The 23918-nt window shown below is 38.3% G+C and overlaps 1 protein-coding gene across 16 annotated transcripts in view; it reads right to left on the bottom strand.

Annotated features, from left to right (window-relative positions):
• The window catches only part of BCAS3 (BCAS3 microtubule associated cell migration factor), a 357411-nt gene that overhangs the window by 322430 nt on the left and 11063 nt on the right, over window positions 1-23918 (bottom strand). For all 16 annotated transcript variants that reach the window (XR_013941294.1, XM_080563583.1, XM_080563582.1 and 13 more), the window contains exons 6-7: window positions 16846-16927; window positions 7706-7778 (exon numbers count right to left, since the gene is read on the bottom strand). Coding sequence is in view for 15 of the 16 variants with exons in the window: in XM_080563583.1 (XP_080419709.1) it covers window positions 7706-7778; window positions 16846-16927 (155 nt within the window). In the remaining variant the exon portion in view is untranslated. The remainder of the gene's footprint in view (window positions 1-7705; window positions 7779-16845; window positions 16928-23918) is intronic.

Raw genomic sequence — 23918 nt, 5'->3', positions numbered from 1 at the left:
TAAATATATTTTATTCTCTAGAAATTTAAACCTATACACCCTCGACAGTGTTAAAAAAAAAGAATGGATTTTGCAAAGTCTTCAATAAAAGACCAAAAATTTTTAAGAAACTTCATGAATCTATCTCATGGTGTCCAATACAACAACTGACAGTCATAAACCATCTGTACAGTCCAACGGCTGGCAATTTGGGAAAAACGTGCTGTATTTTATCCTCTTGATTATGAGCGGATACACCCGTCACACATTCAATCGCATGATTCGGTCTCTGGCATAAGCTGGAAAGCCTAGAGCATACCCACTGCATTTGCAATGGCCTTCCAGTAGAAATATTCCAGGGAGAGTTACTCCAAGGAGTGTGAGAACTGGGACCACGAATTTCATTTACTATAGCTTATTTTTTTTTTTTTAACCCTCCCCGAGAAAGCTTCGCTCTTTGTCCCTGACAAATTATTTCACAGCCAGCTAATTTTAAACATTAAAAGGCACGGACACTTAGAATTAGACACCGGATTTCAGCATTAGCTAGTCAGTGTGCCAGGCAAGGAACAGGGTCTTGATTTTACAATATTATTATGAGAAAACATTAACGCTTTACTTGCATCGTTTCTCACCTTATTTGTGTAAAGTTGCTTTCTACCTAAATCTTAACACTCCTATAGAAAGGTTCCTGAGTTAATTTTGTGTTAAGGTTAGGAGGTTTTAATCTACAGTAGCCAGGTTAATAAAGCGTGCTTCCTGAAAATCTGCTGTCAATTGATTTGCCTTGTAAACTGATCAGCAGGGGAAAAAAGTTGGACATTTTGTTTGCTCAAACCTACTCCTCCTTCTTTAACTTGCCCTTATTTCCTTCCTCCTCCCATGATTAAATGAAGACTACCTCTTACTTCTCCTGCCCTTAAATGACCTCCATCCAATTCTTAACGTCGTTCAAAACCTTCTATCACTTGAAGTCATTCAATTAATATGTCTTTCTAAAAATGTATGCTAAGAACCTAACACATGTTATGGGCTGGCAGCATAGGCCACTGGTTGAGATTTTGGCACAAATTCTTCATCTTTTATGCATCTACCTTTGGCTGTTTGGACAAAGAACAAGTGCACCAAACTATCAAGTATTTTGATGAAGTATTTTGCAGACTGTGTTCATCCCCACCTTCACGCTGCAAGTGACTATATTCTCAGTCGCACCTTGCAATTTTGCACACAATCATTTGCAAAGTAGGTGACCGAAATAATCCATATTAAAGAAAAACAAAGTAAAATCAGAGCATTAATTTAAACTAGGATTGCTTCCGTCATCTCCTTACTGCCGGGTTCTACAAGCAGCTGAAGTGACACAGCCCAGGGCTGCAGAAAGCAGCAGCACAGAAGCAGCAGTACAAGTGGACAAGATGAGCAGGAATTTTGTCTTTGCTGAATCACAGAAATGTAGTCTAAAGCCTACGTTGCTGTAAGCCCATAGCTGCACTGACACATTCCTTTAGCTATACTGGTTTGCATTTTATTACAAGAATTTTGTCCCCTATGCGTTAAAAATGACTTAGCTAATAGAGAAATCAAAAAGAAAAACAACAGAAAAAATAGAGTAGAAACAAGATTTGGTAGCTCACAATTAAGCAGGATGGGGGCAAACATGAGTCATCAGAATACTTTGTGTCAGAGGAAAAGTACTTTGAAATACTTTAAATTCTTGTATCTATTTACAATACTGTATATTCTGGAGAGGTGGTTTCACATGTAAGAGACTGCAACTTCTCACCCCTGTCCTCTGCCCTCTGTCCCCTTCTCCCTTTCGGCACCTCCACACACATTTTTATCCTCCTGACATGGCCATCTCTGCTTTGTTAGCTTTCTTGTTACTTACAGAGCCTACTCAAGGGCAGATTTGCATTACTGATTCTGAATCCCTCAAAACTGTGATGTTTTTCTTAATAATCTAAACTAAAACAAAATTACACTGTTCAATTTCCTCTTAAACATCTACATTAGCCACATTTGAAGCATTAACTTTAATATAAAATATCTGCACACTTACATCTGAGGGGAGAAAAAAGCACATATTTTGGACCCGTCTGGTATATCCAGAGGTGTTCTACAGATCCAGTATGCTCCAAACCACAGTGTCAACAACCCACACCAAGCAAGCAGGAATATATTTCTATTTAACACAGTTGGTTTTAACTAGTTGTCTTTAAAATGATAGCTCCCAACAACTTACACTGACTGGTTCTGCATTGCAGTTCTGTGGCCACCATTAGAACTTAGCTCTTTTTTCTTTTCTTTTTTTATTTTTTTTGGGGGGGATATCTGTTTAGAGATTATTCACTGATGTTTTACTACCTACAGAATTCATTAATATGAACCAAAAGCCATTAGTGTGTGTGTGCACGCATGTGTGTGAAGATTTGTTTATCCTATCAGCCAGAACAAAATAAGCATGCCTGGACAGAATTCCACAAAGACAAAATTTATGCAGATGTTCTTTCCTTTTTGGTTTTCCTTTAATTTGCAAATCTTGTAATCTAAGACCAAAGTTGACTGAACCAACATCTAAACCAGCATATAGCATCAGCCAAAAAACACAATCTGTTTCCCATTTATGTGTCAAGACTGCATCCTTTTTGGGGGTTGAGAAAACTGTTATTCTGAAAAGATTATATAGCGAAACCATGCTAGATGTTTCAGTCGTTTTACTAGATGGAAAATTTGACTTTTAAAATACAAAAAATGTATATATTGAAAGTTAGTCAGAAGCTCAGATACAAGGCCAAAGTTTAGAAAACACCAAATTCCTCTCCCCTGGTAAAATACTTGTTGTGGGAAATACAAAGAGCGAGATTAGTGGCACATCTACAGAACTTTTACAAAAAGCAGGTGCCAGAAATTAATTTCACAGTAGCAGTTATTCTTCACTGCATACATCATCACAATATAGCTTTACCACTTCATTTCAAAGAAATTTATTATAGAAAAGATGCATTTTGTCTACGGGGCACGAGACTTTCTTATTTGACATCCTTCTATGTTCACAGCTCTCAGGTTAGCTGAATAGAGCCTAAACCTTGATCCTTGTAGTTAAAGGTCATTTTTTCATTTTTGATTACTTTAGAGGGAACTCAAACTTATTGTTTCCTATTTGCCAAATACTGTAAGTTTGGTATTTTTGGCAATCTTAAATTTACCTTATTCTCTACATGCTGGAATTACACTGAGATTTTTCATCTTAGAGGCTTCTTAGAGTAATCAAATTTAAAGAATATACGAGCTTTGGTTGGCCACCAGATTATTTCTTACTGCTTTTTTAATGAATCTCATTTTTCTCTATGCCTGTTACACAAAGTTCTGTGATACAGTAAGACACTTCCACACCAGCATAAAGTCAAGCAAGGAACTAGAACAGAATGCAGAGAATTCACACTGCATACCCATCACTTCAAAGAAGCATCACTATCAGATCCTGAAAGCATGAATATTTCTTTCTAAAGCCCTGGCATAAGACTAGGAAGTTCAGATTTACACTGAATTAAGCAACTGTTTAAATCGTTTGAAATAAACAAAAAATACATTGTGAATTCTCCAAATGGCAAGTCTTGGTGATTTTAGTTTAGTGGAAAGGTTTAATAAACAGAATAAAAATGTTAATGCAGGTTCCCAACCATGACAATCACAAAGAAATTAAGATACAAAATTAAAAAATATTAAACTGAAGGTTAAGACCGGATTTTCAAAAGAATGTCAAGTTTTATCAGCAGAGATCATATCAATGACTACTACATTAGGTCACATTACAGAAGAGATGCAATCCACATGTGAAGTTATCCAGAAGCTTATTTTTAAGTTAATATATTGTTAAATATTTGGGAGATATACTAAAATTTTTAAAAGTTTTTATTTTTTTTTACAGTAGTCAAAAGTCTGTAATTCATGAACATATGAGAGGATCTCGGGGGAACACTAGTTTATTTCTAAGTTACCAAAGAAATCTTTCACTCTGTAAATGACACTGAAAAAATGTCAAGACTGACAAGTTCAAACGCTGATTTTAGACAAACATTGTGTTGTATAATATTCTTATACTCGTCTCTATTTCATAATGAGGGAAAGAAGCCCTAGTATTGTATCACAGATAAAACTATTCGTTAAGTTTCCTTCCATTAAAGTACAGTGTACATCAGAGAAAGTACCGAAGTTATTTAACATTGGTGATGTTTTTTGAAGCTATTAATTCCTTACAACTTGAAAACTCTTGGTATTTCAGATTGATGAGCGTTCTACATTAAAAAAATATTTTTTTATCGTGTTTTCCTCATTGTAGCGTATCTGCTTTACAGCTAAAGGAAAAGAGAAGAATTTCCTGACAGTGACCACTAATGCAGACTAGTGGTCAGAACCAGGAAATCCCAGCTCCTAACTTGAAGGTGTCAGTATCTCATTGATATAGTCCTAAAAGATAAAATACTATTAAAAACCATTATGAAAAGATAGTGCAGTAGATCTAGATATAAACTGTATTCTATTAGATTTATAGTACTTTAATGGTTTGGTATCTTTAACACTTAGAACTCCCACACATTAATAGATACTGAATTTAAGTTTCTCGAAAGATTTTTATGCATTTGAATATATGTACATGATTCCCTAAAATCACAAAAGATATCAATACATTTAAGAAACAATCACTCCTCTAACATGCAGGACTGTGTACATAAAATATAAATAGTTCTTTAAAACATGTTTTTTTCAGGTCAAGGACAGCATGTGACAATTCACAGCAATTCCTAAACTGTACTGAATAGCTAATAACAGTTGTTTTTTTAATCAAAAATTGGGTGTATAATGCACTTATTCTTCACGTTCCATCCAAAAAATTTAACAATTTCAAAGACCTTTTTAGAAGAGCTACAGAAAATGGATTTTGTGTAAATGACTGACACAGAAAAGAATTTAGATACAGCAGGGTCCAAAAACATCCTTCAAAACTAAGTCATGGTGCCAGTCACCAACTTTTCCAAAATGTTAACCATATTAGCCGTATTTACTGATAACAGAGAAGCACAATAAAATTCTTTGGCAATGTCAAAATTGTCAGGATGTTCTGAGAAAAGAGTAACAACAGCAGCAAGTTTTGAACAGAGCATCCTGAAAAGATGTCAGAAATTTTGAAGAACTGTAAATGAAAGCCCAAATTATGATGATCAAGGCTGAAATCACAACCCCTTTTTTCCCAGAATCATTCCCCTTGAGTAATGACAGGATCCCACATAAAATCCAAATGGAAGAAGGCCAGAGGACTGTTGAAAGTCCACAGAGAAGCACAGACTTCCAATGCAGAAGCGTTCCCGAATGGCATGACACATCAGCATTAGGGACTGTGCTGACTGAATTGTTTTCCTTTTCAGACTACATCTTGCAAAGATAGGGACGTTGACCCATTGTCATAACCACGTCCAATCTCATTCAGTTTATATTAAAGACAACGTGGTTTAATGTATCAGCATAACAGATGGAGTGCTGGAAGACCTGGATTTCACTTCTGGATCTGCTTTGGACTAGATGCCTTTGAGAAAATCATTCAGTCTTCTAGACACTCAGTTTACCTTTCTGTTAAATGAGAAATATTTTACTATCAGTGCTACATCATTTTACTGATTATTTTACCACTGCCATTTCAGTAGACAGAGCGGGCCTCCTATTCCCTATACTTCACAGTTTCATTAGTGTGCTGACAGCTGCTGTATTTCATGCCATAGCCAGCATAATCGCCAAAGCAGGAGAAGAGATGACTGTAGTGAAAATATCAAGTGCTTTGGAATAAATGCTCTAGAATAAATGTAGTACTTTCTTCAGATATATGATTAAACAAGGAGTTTTATATCTGTCCACAACCAGTAAGCTATACAGGGCATGTTCAGAACAAAACTTCAAGTTAAAAAAAGAACTAAAACTGCGACTCAGATTCAGACGCTGCTCATGACGCAGCTGTTTTAATGTCCTATGCAAACTCTTCTGTATGCATAATAATCATTAAGAAATGTAATCACATGAGCTATGAATTTAACAGAATAAAGCGACATTTGAGCAAATTTAAAAGAAATAATATATATTCCAAAACCACGGTCCTTAAGCCAGGGTTTTACTCCAGTTGAGGACAAACTATCAACGAGTTCTTAACCTGAAAGGTACTGACAAAACAGGTCATTTGCAACGACTCTTTCAAAAATAACTTGCCATGATCAGTAAACGTTGAGAAGTGTTTCAGAATTTTCTAAAGATTTATCACCATGAACAAATTACCATTAACTGGGTAAAGGTGAGCCTGTAGCACAGTCTTTTTTTAATAGCATTCTAGTCTTCTGGTCAGAGCTGAAAGACTGATTTAAAATTCTTCCTTCAATTTGCAGATATTTAACTACTGATAAATATTAACACAAGCTTATCCATTCATTTTGGAAACATAAGCTTTTTTTTTTTTTGGTAAAAAAGCAGAAACTACCAACCATCTTTGAAGTATTTCCCATTAACTAAGGAACACAATAACACAGTGAAAATAATGTACCTTACAGCCTGTTCATTTCTCAGCTATCTCACTTCTAAAACAAGGGTATGAAGGATTTTTTTTCCATCCAACATACCCCTTACATATATAAATTCACTGTTTGGATTAAGACAGAAAATCCTCCAAGAGCAATATTTGCATCAGTGGTAACAAGCATTCCTATTTAGAAAAAGTTATTCACAAGATTACAAACCCTTAAGGGGGATAAAAAAAAAAAAAAAGAAAAAAAAAAGAAGAAGAAATGGCACTTTGAGCAGTATTACAAGTTGTAAACACATCAACTAAAGGAAATTTCAGCTCTCTACCCCACACAGTTTTTGTTTAAAACATTTAAGAGCAGTAACATTAACGGTGATAATACACAGACAGAAATGTCCTTAGGAAATTTACAGAGGATTGGTTGTCTTCCTTCATATCCAGAGCGATTAAATTCTTAACCAAAAAAGGTGTGGCACATAATTAGTCTTACTACTGTAAGAAGATTTACTTTAACTGTTTAGCCTTTAAATGTGTGTAGAGGATTAGCCTTGAAAAGCAAGCATTCTCCACAAGGTATAGGTATAAATTCTTAGCTCTGTCAGAATAAATGTATCTAACACAGTCATAAAAAGTTTTAAGACCTTCTTTTATAAGAGGAGTGATACAATACTATCCAGAGAGCATGAAACAAGACGACTAAAATAACTTCATAACTGAAAGAAGTAGATTTAAAATGTATTTTGGTAATAAACAGTGAGTGACTGTAACAATGAGCTTGCTTGGTACTTGGAATTCATTTGGAATATGACTGCTGCTTGAAAGCATCTTTTAATTACTTTTCAAGACAGAGGTTGCTTCAGACACTTCTGAGCAGTAATTCTTCAGGATTAATATCAGAAAAGGCTAATCACAAAATTGTGACTACACTGAGAACGAAATAAAATAGCTCATCATCTATTTTGTAGCAATGATCTTCACTTTTTACTCTTCGCATAAAGCTGAAGTTATGTCAATGTGTGCTGACATTAAAAAAAAGGTTTAAAAGCACCTCATGGTGTTATCCCATGAGCAAAACCAGGACAGAGTTTAAAGTAATTTTCTACGGTTACACTTTTAGATGACATTACAATCTATATAGACAATTTTATTAATGAAAAATATTCATACCCTGAAGATCCGATGCTTTTGCACACACCAAGAAGAGGCCTCTTCTCAGAGAAATTATCACATTTCTGAGTACCTAATAAGAGATAAAGCAAAAAAAAGAAGAAAAAGCAAATCACTATATACCGTTTGCATTACCTTTCAAAGTGCTCACACACTGGAGGGGCAATATACTGGAAGAACATTTAATATATAATGCAAAACTCAACAGCCTGTGCAAGATTAGTGATAGAAATACCAACAACAGGCAGTCATGAACAGTGGAACAACTGCTCTTGAAGAAGACAGCAATGAGTAACAAAACAAGTAGCAAAATCTGGCTGGGATTTTGAGTTCTTTTCTATTCATTTCAGCTGGGGTTAAGAATTCTGCAGCTGTAAGAAATGACAAGTAGCACTTGCTAACTTTCCATTGTTTTACCCAAGTTGTCTGAAATAAGGCTGTCACCAACTCTGCGTGGGTTTCACACATTGGTTTCCAATTTACTCTGCTGAGGTGTAAGCGGAGTCTAAGAGCGTTAACCAAAAGAGTGCAGCGTAACAGCAGCCACCCTCTTCAGCATGCGACAAGCTGGGCTCCAAGTGCTTGCCCAAAGCAGGACCAAGCGTTACCCCCACGCTACGTGCCCAAGAAAACACAGGATTAAATTCAAAACAGCCTTCCTAAACTCTGTCACCAGCTTCCAGCGAGACTCCGGCTGTGCCCGCTGCTCACTGCAGACAGAGCAGGTCTCTTACAACATTCCCGACATACTTGTTAGATCCCCTTCGCTGGGTACCAAGAGCACAGCGCCCGGCACACGCCCAGACACCTCTGCCTGCCCTGGATGCAGAGGTGCTGCCCAGCTGGCAGCAGAGGCAGGCAGTTGCCACCGTGTTCATCGTCCTACGCTGCCCTTACACCCGGGCTCCAGAGCCACCGAGCTGTTCGATCCACCACGCTGCTTAAAAGGGGGTTTTAAAAGTTTTGAGAACTTTGCCTTACTGCTATGTGAACAGAAATAAAAATAGAATTGAATCAACACTATCTTTGTTTTTGAACAATGTTTTAGTAAATTTCAGGGTACATTTCTACCCAACCCAAAGAACACAAAAACCACCACCACCACTGCTGAACTTCCTCCAATTTCTTTCAACCTTTGCCTTTTACATTATCTATCTATATCTATGCCTGTGGTGAAAAATGAACCGTTTTTGTCTCCATTATACATCAAAACTTTTGATCTATGAAGAATATTAGTGATATACTCTGTTCATAATTAATTCCCAAACACTGGCGTAGTTGCACTAAATCAATTATCCAGAAAGGCACAACAATTAACAATATACATTTTCACGTAACAGTCTCTGTTAATTATTAATAACCCAGGTACATGCAATTAATTTGTAACAAAATCTGTACAGTACTCTCATCTACACAAGGATAATTCTTCCCTCCTCCACATTTGGGTATTTGTGAAGTTAAATGGGTCCCGTCAATAATTTCCCCATCAACAATAGTTTTACAAGTAACCTAGAAGAGCCAAATGTATTTTCCTTTTATTCCTATTATTTCAAGGTCTTTTATGAGTCATACCTGTACTGTATGTACTGACCTGTAAATTGATAAATGAAACATACGCTCTTCTTAAGGGTCTGGCAACCCATTTGTTTGCTTCAGTACAAGTAACAGAGGAACTCCATTTGTTTGTGTTCACTTAGCCAGCCTCTCGGCACTACGGGGAAATGCTGACTACCAGGGCTTGGACACTGATTTAAGTGGAGCCAGGATTTACCTGAAGTATTTAACTATACCTTTTTTTGTTTTTAAATCAGGATGTATTAGACACATAAATTCAAATGTTTATTTGTTAAGGTTAACAAGGAAGAGGGATTGAGGAGAAGAAAAGTTGGTGGAGAGTAGAGGAAAACGACAGCACAGAAATAGGAACAGTAGTTTTTAATACCTACAATACAGATTTGCAAAATTTGTACACCAGGTGCTTAAGTGCTGATTTCAGTCTGTCATGATTGAAGGTCTCCTTTGTCAAAAAACTCATCTCATTCTTCAAATCTATACTTTCAGAATGTAAATATTAATACTCTAGAAATGGATCATTATTTTGAGGACTCTGCGGGGCATTAAATCAGGTTAATAGCAGGCCTGTTCGTGAGATTGCAAAAAGCGACGTGTGCTGTTCTCTGCAGTGCTTAATGGAGTCAGCAAACCCTGCCTAGTTCCGGGGTGGAATTTAATCTTCCAAGTTATGGTGGATTAATTTTTATTTGTAAAATTGTGTTTATTTGCATGTGCGATATACTGACGTGGCACACACCTGCTCCACACAGTGTTTAACCAAATGCAGCAGGATGATTGAAATGAAAAACAGCTAGCTAAATCCCTCAAATACAAAAAGTATTGAAATCCTGTTGCGAAGTCTTTTTCTTAAACTCCTTTTATTCTAAATCCTTTTAATTCTGTCATATAACACTACAGCATTTACAAAAAGCTGGAAATCCTGACAAATCACACAATTAAAGTAATGAAAACTGTGCTTCCTGCCAAATAAGCCCCGCCGCATCTACAGCTCCATTTAGCTAAATCACATATATGTGCCTTTTTATTAAATCCAACTTGTTAGTATATTTAAAACTATAAAAAAAAATGGCTAAATGAAATTCCATAAAAATCAACATTTACAACTTTACGAAGTCAAAAGTTTATCCACACAAGCTCGGAGCAGCTTATGTGCTGTACTCCTGATGAGACTGTGAACAGACAGCCCTCGGACCTCCTAAGGCCTCTCGGCAATGCCAGTAACAAAAACAGTAACAACAGAACACCTGGGGGGAAAAAAAGAAACCCCCTTGATTTTCACACGAACTCAAAAGCTATGCAAAGTACCCTTGTTTCCCTTGAGCAAGAAATTCACTATCTAAGTATCAAACTGTGACCTATTTAGCAGCAGCATCCATGCATGCAGAGCATATTTCTGGTATGTGATTCCAGAGATCCCGTCAATTCAATAATGCAGTGCATCTCCTGCTCGACTTAACCCTTTTATTTCTGTTACTTGAAAATTGTGTTGCGTTCACAGTCCTGCCACGTCAGAGCAGGAGACAACCAGGATCTGGAAGTGCCCTGAGCCACGTGGCTGGCACTGCTTACATAAGGTTTTCACTCCCTGTTTGCTTCTTCCATTCATGGGAAAAAAAGGGAAAAAACTTTAACATTTCTTAATCTCTACCACCATTTTGTGACTGCTTTGTTGTGCATTTGTTATTGAAAGCAAAAAAAAAACATACGTGCTACTTGAAACTGAAGTGAAGAGGTTTGAGCGAGTCCTAAAAATGGCGTGTGTATTCTTTCCTCGGCTTCAGGGTAGCATCTATAAATGCTCTATCTCCTGCACAGATAAGCACTAATTCCAGTACTCAGTATCATGCCTGATCAATGGGGCTGTGACTCCTGTTCTTCATGCAGACCTTCCTCTGCTCCTTTAGGATTCCTGGTCCAGACCACAGCTTTTCGTCACTGTATCTCCCTCTACTTCCAGCACCCCCAGACACGTTACCTATCAAAGTCCCTCTCCAACACCTGCAGCACCATACCTGTTTCCTGCATCCCCCAGAAATTAGCACCCCCACCAACTCCAGCTGAATTTTGGTATCTACTGCCTCCTCAGCCCATTCCACCACCCCCTTTTCAGAGCTAACCAGATAGCAGAGTTGCTAGAAGCAACTGCAACAAGCAGAGCAGCTGCTTGGAGAACATTATCTTGGCACATCTTGGCTGCATGCAATGAGCACAGTATTTAGAGCCATTAGAATCGATGTGCAAACGATGTCTGTCTGAAAGGGCAGTCAAGCCCTAAGACGACTGCCGAGAACATGCAAGTTGCCTAAAAAGAAGCTCGGGAAAACAAGAACAAGCCCTAGGCAGAGACAGCAGCGACATGGAGTGGCACTTGCTGGAGGAAGTGTCTGTGCATTTGTTTCTGGCTTTGACTTTAACGGACAGTTCTGGAGAACTGGACCAAACTGCTGCCAGCACACCCACAGGGAAACTCTGAACGATGGCTCCAAATTCAGTGCAAACATTAAAAAATTTCTGGTGAAAGAGGCAGAGCTATACGCATTTACAGAAATTTGCTTTGTCTTCTGCAAAACACCATAGTTTTATCCTTGGACAACTAAATAAAGAAAAAGATGACCTCGAAACATTTGCTAGAGATCAATGTTTCTAGAGCCACACATTAACTGAAGACAGATGGAAGTATTTTATTTTGATCGACTCTTGTTTGAAAAAATTAAAAGACACAGCAGTCTAACATGGTGAAAGGTGAAGGTCTTCTGGTCTAGAACATTGATGTGATGTGGCCAGAGCTGAAATGGGAGCATGCAGGTCAGTCCACAGAGCTTCAAATAAATTAGTATTTTAACATGTCATGTTCCAAAATTCTTCCCAATGATATCTATAAAAAGGGTTACTTCCTGCGCTTCAGAATTCTGCTCTGTAATTTCTATAATCCACCAAGATTAGCTCATTACACCGGAACAACGCACCTAGCAGTTAAAAACAGCCAAATGTGAACGCACACCTGCATGACCAACTTACACCAACCCAAATCTACCTCCAAACTGCTACTGCTTGTTCAACTCGTAGGGCTACCTCCTCTGCTGTACGTACCGTGCAATTATCTTGGCCTTCTGGGACTTAAAACCACTAAGCCACCCAAGTGGTTGAATATATACAAAACTCACATCTGCCTTCCCTTAGAAAGCAACCTAAATATTATAGCTCTTTTAAGTATACCTGCCTGTAAAGTTGAGTCAGCTTTTGAGGTTCAAATTTTATTTTACCAAAATCAAAGATGTGAGCAGGAGAGCACAGAGATAAATCTTCTGTAGAACTTTTTTTTTTTTAACCTTAGACTTTGAAATGCAAAACTAGTCTGTCCCCCAATAAATTTTAGCTTTTCAAGTTAATTCTAGTCTTCAACCCTTTGTCCATAAGCTTCCTGTGGTTCACAGTTGTTTCAAATAATTTAATACCTCTGATTTCTTTTTTCTTTCCTTTCTTAGTTGCATTTGTTTTCCTTATCAGTCAATGTGACTAAACAGTCAAATTCATTGCAAGATGTACGACTATTATATCATCTTTTCTGCAAGTGGTATAATCTAGAAAATGGCAATAAATTAATTCAGTTCACTGGAGAAATTTATTTTCATAATGCTGAGCTATGGAAATAGGTTTTTACAGACAATGACTGATCTGAACTTCAACACACCAACCTGTCATCATGTACCCTTGAACCATGAATTACCACACATAATGCTATTCCAGAATTAGGCTTTGGACTTCCCTCAGTAGAAAGCACTAGTTTCTTGATTGACTTTTAAGCTATAAAAGCCTACCTTAATAAATGAAATAGCACAAGGCAGAAAGCAGGTATTTGGCCAGGATTTTTTTAAGTGACCTGGGATAAATAATGAAAAATGGGAGACCGCAGCACTAACTCATTTCAGAAAGCAGTAATATTCTGATTTTGTAGGGGAAAAAAAGAAAGGTAAACCTATCTGAAGTATATTTATTATTTCCTTAGCAGTGATTTCAGAAGCGTACACACAATGGATCTCAAAGAGAAAACAGCATTTTAAAAAAACTACTAAACAGGCTCTGAATCTGTTTTGTAGTGACTTCATAGGTCAAACAACATACAACTACTACAGAAAACCAAAATAGGTAATATTCCTATAAATATCACAGAAGTGCAAATGAAAAGACAAACCTAGGGATATGCAAGTCAGAATACTTAGTAATATGCAAACACTTCAATTGTACGAATACTATCCATGTAATCAGTTACCCCAGAAAAACGAGTAAGCCATTATCTAGAGGAAGTGAAAAAATCTGAAAACCTGCTGAACAAAGAATATGAATACCCAGCTTAGCATGGCTAAATACAGCTGTTACGTGTTGGGTGAGAGGAAGCCCAATACAAAGAAACTTGAGCAGGACTGAGGACATTACTAATTTGAACCATGTAAAATGGAGTAGTAGGGAGTTAAAACAGCCTGATTATTGCCTCTCCCCCCTTCCACTCTCATTAACTACATTGATGTTACCAACTGTAGTCTCCTCTTCACAGAGCACGGTAGCTAAATTTAACTGGCAGAGTTCCAGCTCTGTTTTGTTTTATATCTAACAATATTTTCTCCCTTCTAATAATCACGAAGTCCCATCAATTTCTCTTCAAACATTTATTTTTTCTTTTGTATGCCTGATGCATCTAAACAGACAGAAATTTGGAGACCAGCAAACGAGGCACCTGTGCACACATAAGTATTAAATTAATCACAGCATACAGATTTTAAAGGGAAGAGCTAGGCAAGTTAAAGAGCCCTGCCAACCAGATGGCTCAGCTGATAATGCAGTTTGTGGCATGCAAGGTGCCAGGGTCTAGTCTTTTTAAGACTGACAGCATCCAGAGCGAGATGTTCCCATATTCTGAATATTAGCTAGGCAACTTCATCTCCTCTCTTAAGCTGGGAATTTGGTTACCCTGTAAAACTTGAACCATTTATATTTCAAGCTGTAGAGAATAATCAAAGCCATACCTACTGCTGAAGCCAGCGAAGTTTTAATTGGGATACAAAGACATGAGCTTGTTTCCTACTTATTTCAGGAATCATTTAAAGAAAAAAATATCTGATTTTTGAAGATGACGATGGGATGGTTACCTTTCACTTAGAAGTCTGTTTCTTCAGACCGGGGAAACGAGGGTTGTGTTACCACCTGCTATGCATTCTGGCTTATTGGCTGAAATGGGAAAGGCATTCCAGGCTACGTACAAACATAAAGCCAAATGCATCCTATTTGTACACATGCACACACGTACAGATATTGTTTTGATGACACAAGATCACATTACAATTCCAGTCCTACTAAGAACATACAGCTGAGGAAAAGTGATGCTGCAATCTTGCAGATCAGCCATTTCTAAATTTCACTGGCCCACTGGCAATGGCCAGAAATGATGTTCTGACAGCAAGACAACATTCTGCAATCCACACTGACTCTCTCCCAAGTTTTTGTTTTGTTTTGTTTTGTTTTCTGCAACTGCCAACAGCACTCAGAGGGTCTTGGGAGCAAAGGGTTGACCAGCAGTCTTGGCTTGAAAACCACCTCTATCTGAATTAGGACCTTTCTTCCCTTCTTTAGTTACCAAAAAGAAAAGCAAAGTTCTCCCAGGCAAAGGAGTTTCTGCAACTCCTTTAACCAAGGAAAAAGGTACCCTGGATACACTTGATCTCCTTGGGTTCTATTGAACTAATCATTTTTTCCCCCAAGTTTAACAGTCAAATTCGCTCAGTACTGTCATTTCTCTTATTAATAATGGCCACCCTCTGACCCTCACTGTTGACAGCAACAGACAGCTAATTCTGGAAAATTCTACCTCTAGCAACTACCTTCATCTCACTGTTGTGGCTGTTGCCAACAGCATGCTCCCTGAAGACTGCCTGCATGCTGGTCTCTCTTTTCTACAGTAATGCAAGCATCTCGTTCACAGTAAAAACAGAGTTCACAACTATCAAATACAGAATTATAAAATATTTAACAGCTCTTACCTATCTCTAACAAGAGATTCACGGTCTTTCCAAACTCAGAGGTATTCTTGTATACCCTGAATCAGTGATCAAAAATGTTTCTCAACAAGTGACAAAAGCCCTTTTCTTTCTCCCCACTTGTTTGTGCCCGCTGCCTCAAGACAAGGCAATGCATGCCAAATGTGCTAGAGGTCCCCAATGCTCACCTGGAGCACAGCACTACTGTGTAACGGTGGGAAAGGCTGAGCATAGCAAGGGCTGTCTACAATTACTCATGTTTTAGCCACCTCAAGTTTTAACCTCAGGGGAATCAGAAACAGTAATTTTCTCACTATTTCTGACCCTAAATTTTGTGGGTGATTTAAAGCGGGTCCGCAAAGAAGAATAAGTGCCTACATTTTTTAGTGTTATTTACAGCAATCTCTCAGTTCTTTACGGACATCTTACCCCGGCTGAAGATCCACCAGTGCTGCGATTCTGGGCCAGGTCAGGCCTTGCCTGGTTTGGTAGCTGAGACAAAACGCTGCTGTGCGAACGCTGCAGCACGGCTGCCAGGCCAGAGCAGTTACAGGAGCCATTTCACTGCCCCAGCATGGCACAGAGCCTGAACTAATAAACTTTGCCGGATCTGAGCTGGCAGTGTGCATGGCCAACTCCAGATACTGCCCCACGTTCCTGCTACTAGAACACTTATAACCTGTTAAATCAGATTTGAGGTCTCCTTTGCAGTAAGCCTGCATGAAACAAGCCTGCATGAAATAACTTTTGACACAATGCTGTATTATGCTATGAAGCACATGATGCCGCAGAGAATCTAGCATCAAAGGACTACAGTATTTTAACGAAATAGTTGACAAACTATTAAGTTCTGCTACCGTAAAGTCACCACGTTAAAACCATAAGCTTTCCTTTCACACCTGGGAATGAGCTTCTTATCACCAACTAAGTTCAGTTTCTAGGAATGTGCCAAATCCATCCATGCAAGAGTCCCAGTTTCAATAATTCCTTTTTTCCAGCTTTACAGTAAAATAGCGCTTCAGCCTACTGATGGTAATCAGCTTCTCCTTTACAAATTCCTTTTATTTTGAATCATTAAAGCTCATGTGTTAGTTATCTAAGGCCTCTTATTACAGCTTTACTTTTATCTGATTCCAAATACTGGTCAATGATACATTCATGTACTTTTAATCAAAGATGTATTTAAACCAAGCCATGTAAAAAGAGACCAAAACATGTTTTTAAAAGTTTTAACTTAATTTAATATGAGCTAATTTGAATAGTTTTCTAATGTAACAACTATCATTGTCAAATGCTAAATATATGCAATTTTGAGAGAGAAAAAGAGTAAGCAGTGTAACTTACTAGATGCAAAATCAAAAAGTAATTTACAGCCATCAGATCTGGGGCTGTATTTTTGAGTTCACTATTATGAAGAGGTATTTAGTCAAGGTGACACAGTTTATAATTACACATCAGGTTCTAACAATGATTTGGTCAAAGATCTGTAAAAAGAAGTTATGCTTAATTATAAACCATATATATATATACACTTACTGATTTGTGGAGCTGGTAAGATTCGTGCAGCTCGAACCGGACCATGGCGAACAGAGAAGAGTTCCTGAGCTTCACCACTGATCTGCAATACATACAGATCATGAACGTACAATGTAAAAATATACATATATGAAAGCACACATGCACACACACAAACGTGTACATATAAAATACATCCCCCAAAATTGGTCCGTTCCACAGTCAGCTCATTTAAAATCAAATTCCCGTACAGACATCTTCTCCAGAAATCTCCAAAAGCACTCAAATGCTCAACACTCAAACACTGAGAAAAGAACTGCTGGTTAGGAGGCTCCAATTGCATAGAAAAATAAACTGGTTCCCCACTGAGCTACTGAGTGCTGAAATATGCAGCTTAATTACGGTGGTAGCAGCAGGTGAGACTCTTTACGGCATAAGCACTGAATGTAATGGAGGTACACTGACAGCAAACACGATTCTCAAGGAAATAAACAACCACGACACACATTTAGGCAAAAGTTTAGTTCAGAAATACTCTGCAATTCCTTTTCTCTGCCCAACAAGTGATACCTCATAAGGGCAGGGTATGCTAAGGCTGACAAGCTTTATTATATGCAATTGTCCTTGAAAACATGACAAATCCAGTTTTGTGATTTCTTTATTAACTCAGTAATTGCAATGCGTTAACAAGATATAATACATACAAAGAGCTCCAGAGTAAGTACCTCCAGTCTAGCCAAACAGAATCCATACTAACATGTTGCACTTACTTAACTTTCTTAGCCTACTTTTGATATAAAAATCTTATTTGTTGAACTTGCTTTAGATGAACAGTGACTTTGGTGGCAGGGGAAGACTCAGATCAGAGGCAACACGGAGTGTGGCAGAGATGGTGGCAAGTTGGTATTCCCTCTCCTCCCCTTTACAGATAGAAGAGACACTGCCCTTCTAACCAACCATTTGCAATTTGTCTAAATGTGGATGTATCTTAGTCTTGAATAACACAAATTACAGGAACAAAGATGGCCTGCCTCTAGAAACGTGTCTTAGGCATGAATGAGGTCCCAGCACTACGTACCATTAACGACCACACGTTTTAGAAGAAAACGCTTGAAGTTGACTGCTGACTAAAATAACAGAAGTTCAAGGAATACAGACCACGAACATTTATTCTATACAGCTTGTTTCTAAGAAAGAGTGGCAAACGCTGGCAGTAAACGATCAGACAACTTGATGTTTAAGTACATCCCGTATTCTCCAGGTGTGAAAATTATGTTTCAAAATGGGGGGTCAAAACTAATTAAGCTTGTCTCTAATGGCAATCTTGAAAAGATTAAATCAGAAATAGTTAAGAAGAATTTCCAGACTTCCTGTAAATGGTCAGTCAGAATGCATTTTCATAACTGCCTGGTAATGGATCCAATACGGAATGTCAAACTTGAAGAAAAAGGCCAATGCTATGAAGCTCATTTCCAAATAACCAACAACTTCAACCAGACGTAAGGAGGCTGGGAAAGCAGTGAACACATTGGCATGAAGTTTTTCCAAGTAAGTAGCTTACAGTATCAGAAATAGACACAATTTGAAACAAGGTTCTTATGAATTACTGAACTATAAATCCAAGTTAACTTTTTGAAATGTCATTTCGTATTTGTTCCCATTTCTTTCCGCACTTCAGCTTACATGCTCAGAAAATTAAAATACTGCTACTGTTTGACCAACAAATCAGAAGTATAGTACTTCACACCCTTAGCTTACCACCAGTCTGAACTCCAAGCCTTGTTATTTATTATCACAATGGGGCAGAATGAAACTTACCCCACAGAAGCACAAGTCTTCCAGAAGAGTATTCTGAGTATATTCTGAGTGTATACCTTACCGACTACAGAGATGTTGACCATTCCATAAAGACTGAGCTTGCATTTATTGCTTCAACAGAACGCACTGAACTACTGCTTTGCTGTAGTAAGCCTGTAACAACATGCGAGCTACACCAACTTGGGGAAATACCAGTCCTTGCCACTTTAGGTTTGCATACAGTTAGCAGTTCCACACTGGTATGAGTTAACATCAATGATGTTAACTGATGGACACAACAGTTTAAAAACTGTAATCAATATGAGAACTAATCCCTTCATCTACTCTGCTCTTATTTTATTAGGCAGATGTTCCTATCATTATGGATTCTCCTCGTCCAGCTAGCAGCAGCATCTGAACAACACAAAACCCTGCAGTACTCCAGCTTTTGCAAAAACAAGTTGGAATTCTCCCTTTGGGACAGCTAAAGGCCCCTGCTCTGACAAACTTATTGACCAGATTCTATACCAGACGTAAAAAATGATGATCAGAAATCAACTCAGTAAAGGTTTGTTGTTTTTTTTTTTAACAGATCCTGAGTTTAGAGCAGGGGGTGGCAGGGAAGCACACAGGTAAAAAACCTCCAGAAAGAATACACCAGAAAAGACAGCTTGGAAAAAAGCAGAGCACAGTGAAGGAGAAAAGGTGGAGGGGAGATGGGGAGACAGGACAGGACGGGACACGAGAGAGAGAGCTGAAAACAGCAGGCTTTCTATCCATCAGAACACAGCAGCACTATGGAAGAGTAAAGGAGGAAGTGGAGAAGAAGAAAAATAAAAAGCTTTGGAACTATTATTATTGGCAATTAAAGTTTTTTTCCCCAAAATCATGAAAATGCTGTTTCACATGTGTACGCACATCAATGGCTATGAATGAAAACAAGAGGGAAAAGAACTAGCATAACAAAAGTACGGAAGAAGTGATTCACATAAAATCATCCAACCCAATTCAGTCACCTCCTTCTACTCTAAGTATGCCAGCACATCAGCTCTAGCTCCAATCTACTTCAAATAAAAGTTACAGTCCCAAAAGTAAGATATACTAAGAAGGCCAAACCTGCGTAACTGAGTTTCTGCTCTTAAATACACTGAACTCCAGAAAGCATGTTTATTTAGCCTGCGATGCCAAGATCTGGTAGAGCTTAAAGCCGAGATTTTCAAATAATGGCCTAAAAACGTACAAATACAAACGAAGTTTATTTGTACCTTAGCACCTACCGTGAAAACCTGAGCCAGCTCTTCTCATGGATATATTTTTACTTTTTAGTAACTAATATTCATTACTTGAAAGATAACTATTTCACTTTATGCTGGGGGGAACAGCAGAAAGATAAACAGACTAACCACAGCCACAGAATCAGATGGTTACAAAGACGAGATTGGAAGCACTCAGCTCCTAACTCTGGTTTGAGACCTCTGTACTATGTAGTGCTGCAACGTAACGTGTCCTTTCCTCTCAGTTTGCGCAGGATTTTTTCCAAGGATACTGTGCACAACTAAGAAAAAAAAGCAATTAATTGTTCAGATAAATTCAGCCATCGGTACAGTTCACGTACTCAGCAGGTTCTACGCTGCTGTCTACTGGGAGCCAAAAATGAGCAAATGTTAAGACAGGGCCCCCACCGTCGATTTAGTAATGAAAATACAAGATGCCACCCAACAACTGACAACTCCTTTGTAAAGAAACTCCCTAAAAAGCACAAAAAAAATTACAAAAAATCTGCACGTAACCCAACATAGAGCAGATTACAACACCAATACTTAGGAACCTATTGTAGCTTAAGTTTTTGTTATGGATTGTTTTTTTAAGCTGCATGATCTTAACTGTTCTACAGAAAACACAAAATCATACAAGGCATTGCACTTTGTTGCATGCCTTGAACTAAGAACAACCAAGCTGCTGGTTTGCTGGGCACTGAAAAATACATTAGGGTTTCAAAGTTCAAGATTTTATTTGACTTAAATTATTTCTTTCAAACACTATCACCAGCAAAAGCTTCTGCTATTTGCAATCTTATAAAATTCCGAATTAACTGCGGCTAATGCTAACACCTTTCATTTACCCATATAAAACTTAAAACTTTATTACCATTGCTGAGGCCACGCGTATCGATTTTGACTGAAAGCAGCATCTTCAGGACAGAGAGATTATATTGCCTCATCTTCCTGCCAATTCAGGCCTTATCTCTTTCCCAAGACAGCCAACAAAGACAGCCAAACTTTGCTGTGAACAGGACACTTATTCCACTAGGAACCAAAGTGCGACAAATAACCACATTTAACATAAGCCCAACCCCACCAGTAAATGGCTGACGGCTTTGTCACTGCCAATTTGGGCAAGATGCGGGCTGGCAAGTCTATGGTAAAAGGCTCCACATCCCATTACCAGTCCCTTGAGCTATACAGTCTCATAGCATAGACAAAATATAAATAGACTTCATGAACTGAAAACAGAGCTTTAAATTCTTCAAAAAGCACCTGTGAAGAAAGGAGGCTGTGGCTGCCATTTTGGATTTGATCCAGCTAAGTAGCGAGTCCCTGTGGCAGCTTTCAAAGCTCTTAAAAGTTTTTCTTTCCCATTCCAAAAGCCAAGAATATTTCCAAACAGGTTTCAAGAATTGAATATTATACTATAAAAGCAGCATCAGGTACTCGTTCTATGAGAGAGCAGATCCAAAACGAGAGCTCCAAGCTGGTGTGATAGCGCGTTTCAGTTTCCTCCGTGGCCGCTATCAAACCCCAGACCTACAGGGAAGGCTGCAAGCAAAGAAGAGCCTGATTCAAACCCGGGCCCCCAGTGAAGGCTTCACCTCTCTCCTCCAGGAAGGACAAACAGAAAGAGGAACAACTTCCCCCACTCAGGTATTTTCAACTACTGCTTAAAATACTACAGACCAGAAAGCTGGCGCACTGTTTTTGATGACAGAGCTTTGTTGTTTGGAGCATACCAGTTTGCACCCATTCTGTAAAAAAAAAAAAAAAAGAACAAAGAAAGTGTTGTTCACACTAAGGATAAGTAATAGTTTCCAACCATAGAAAATGGCTTTCACATGGTGAAAAAAGTCAAATGCACACCAAACTGAAACGAAGTTGGAAATTCAATGCTTAAACTACTGTGCAACAGTGGAAAAGTAAACTGCTTATATATTAAAAACTGTCGCAAAGCACAGGGATCAGTTTGTTATTCGTTTTTTTTTTGTTTTGTTTTTTAAATATTCTGAGTACATACTTTTAATAGAGCAATATAACGAGACAATCAGCAATTGGCAGATACCACCACAAAATACTGTTTGACATAATCCTGCCAGGATAACAACTACTACCAGCCATCTTAGGAACTCAAGCAGTCATCCTTTTCATTCAAAACATCTCTCTGATTATCTAGAGATTACGAGAATTTAGATGCTCCGTGTTACAGAAGCCTACTCAAGTGACTGAATTAAGTATGAAAATTGCATCTATCATTTAAAATTATGGCAACACAAATTGAGTTTAAAAAACAATGAGAAGTTTGAAATGGCTTTGGTTACAATGTCCTCAACATTCGCATTTTGTCATATATTTTGAGGAGTTTTAGCATGATCAGGCTGCAGGCTCACTGTAAAATTCTCATCTGGGAGTCAGTTCTGCTCCCTTTTTCATCACTTCATTTTGCACACGGACAAGAACACCACACACAGTACTGGACACAGGCAGCATATGGGTACAAACAGCCTTCAGGAGCCTTCATTTCAGCTTTGACTCCATGCAAAGAGAGCTGCATGAAACTGTTTGGACTCCTCTGCTACCTTTCACTATAGCCCTCCCTAGTTCTTTGCATGTCGGTCGTTCGCCCCCCAACACACACCAGCGCATGCTATGATGTAAATGAAAAATCTTCCACCAGATTTGCAATCACTTAATGAGTGTAAAAACAGAACATTTCTTGCATGCCGCTGGCAGCAGCAGTACAAAAAAACCAAAGCCTTAAAATGATTTGCATGGATGTTTTGTAAAGTCCTTAAACATTTTTCAGGGTTTCTAGGTCAGGTCATCATCAGATATTTCCAAGTGGCTGAGACAAGCCTGAACAGCCGTATCCTGTATCGGGAAGAGGTCTGGAAAGAGCAAGGCCCGGAGCTTACGATGTGGTAAGTGACTAATCCTTTTCCCAGCTCTGGAAGGGGAAGAATTGCAATGGGACTAGGACAACCTCATTGAAACCCCATCAGACCAAACTTCTCATGAACGGTAGAGAAGACAAAATGGAACTGACACATCCTCATTTACCATATCCATCCCTCTAGACATCCACATAGACACACCATCTGCTGTACACCTGCAGGTCTAAAAATGAAGAAACGGAGTATTATTGACACCAGTATTTAAAGAAATTTCAGTTCTGGCAGTGGAGAATGGCAGTGCGTGATGCCATCCTTGCCCAACGAGTCCTCTGCGTTCTGGAGTCTCCAGATGGAAGTCACCTACCATATGGGCTGACGCACCCCGTTAGTTTGTGGCAACATCATTATACCACAGCCTTTAAGTATTTTTTGCTAAATATACAGCTGCCCTTGTTATTAGTAAGTTCCCTTTGGTAGTTTCTACTCTATTCAACTCAAGCTTGATAGTTGGGTCTTTGGGTTTTGGTGTGTTTTTGTGTGTTTGTGTGTGTTTTGTTTTGTTTTGTTTTTTAATTGTAATATGAACCATTAAATTAAGATTATTTTCTACTTCTGATGCTTCCTGCATACAATGAAAAAAAAATTATCTGCCACAAAACCAGCCAACATGCATTTCTCTGAACAGGAACATCTAGAACAGATACTTGGAAACCACATTAGGCAGAAACCAGTTCCAACTGTATCTGAAACATGAAACTGGGAGCAAGGGAGAAACAAAGTCCAAATGAAACAAAAAAGTACGCAGCACAATTATCAAATAGGAGCTTTAGGAACTTCTAGTCATACTTTTGTATATTCCCAGATTTCTCCCCACTTAGTGAGGCATATTTTAAGAACACTTTTAACCTTCCCACCCCTATTTCAAAACAAAGATCAAAGCGAAGTCGTTTGGATGGACACCTTCCGCTTCTTATGCAATACAGATTTAGACGCTGCACTTCAAAACCCCAGCCGTTACTTCAGCACCCAGCAGTCCAAACATTATTTCAGCCCTTTGAAGCAGCCCTAATGGTATCTTCCATTTGCAAGTAACACTTCTGTAGTCAAAGATCTTACTCCAAGGAGATGTTAATGT

Source organism: Anser brachyrhynchus (assembly GCF_964034855.1).
Source record: "Anser brachyrhynchus genome assembly, chromosome: 20".
Taxonomy (NCBI): domain Eukaryota; kingdom Metazoa; phylum Chordata; class Aves; order Anseriformes; family Anatidae; genus Anser; species Anser brachyrhynchus.
Note: the sequence above shows the minus strand (reverse complement) of the source record. Positions and strands in the feature narration are given on the sequence as shown.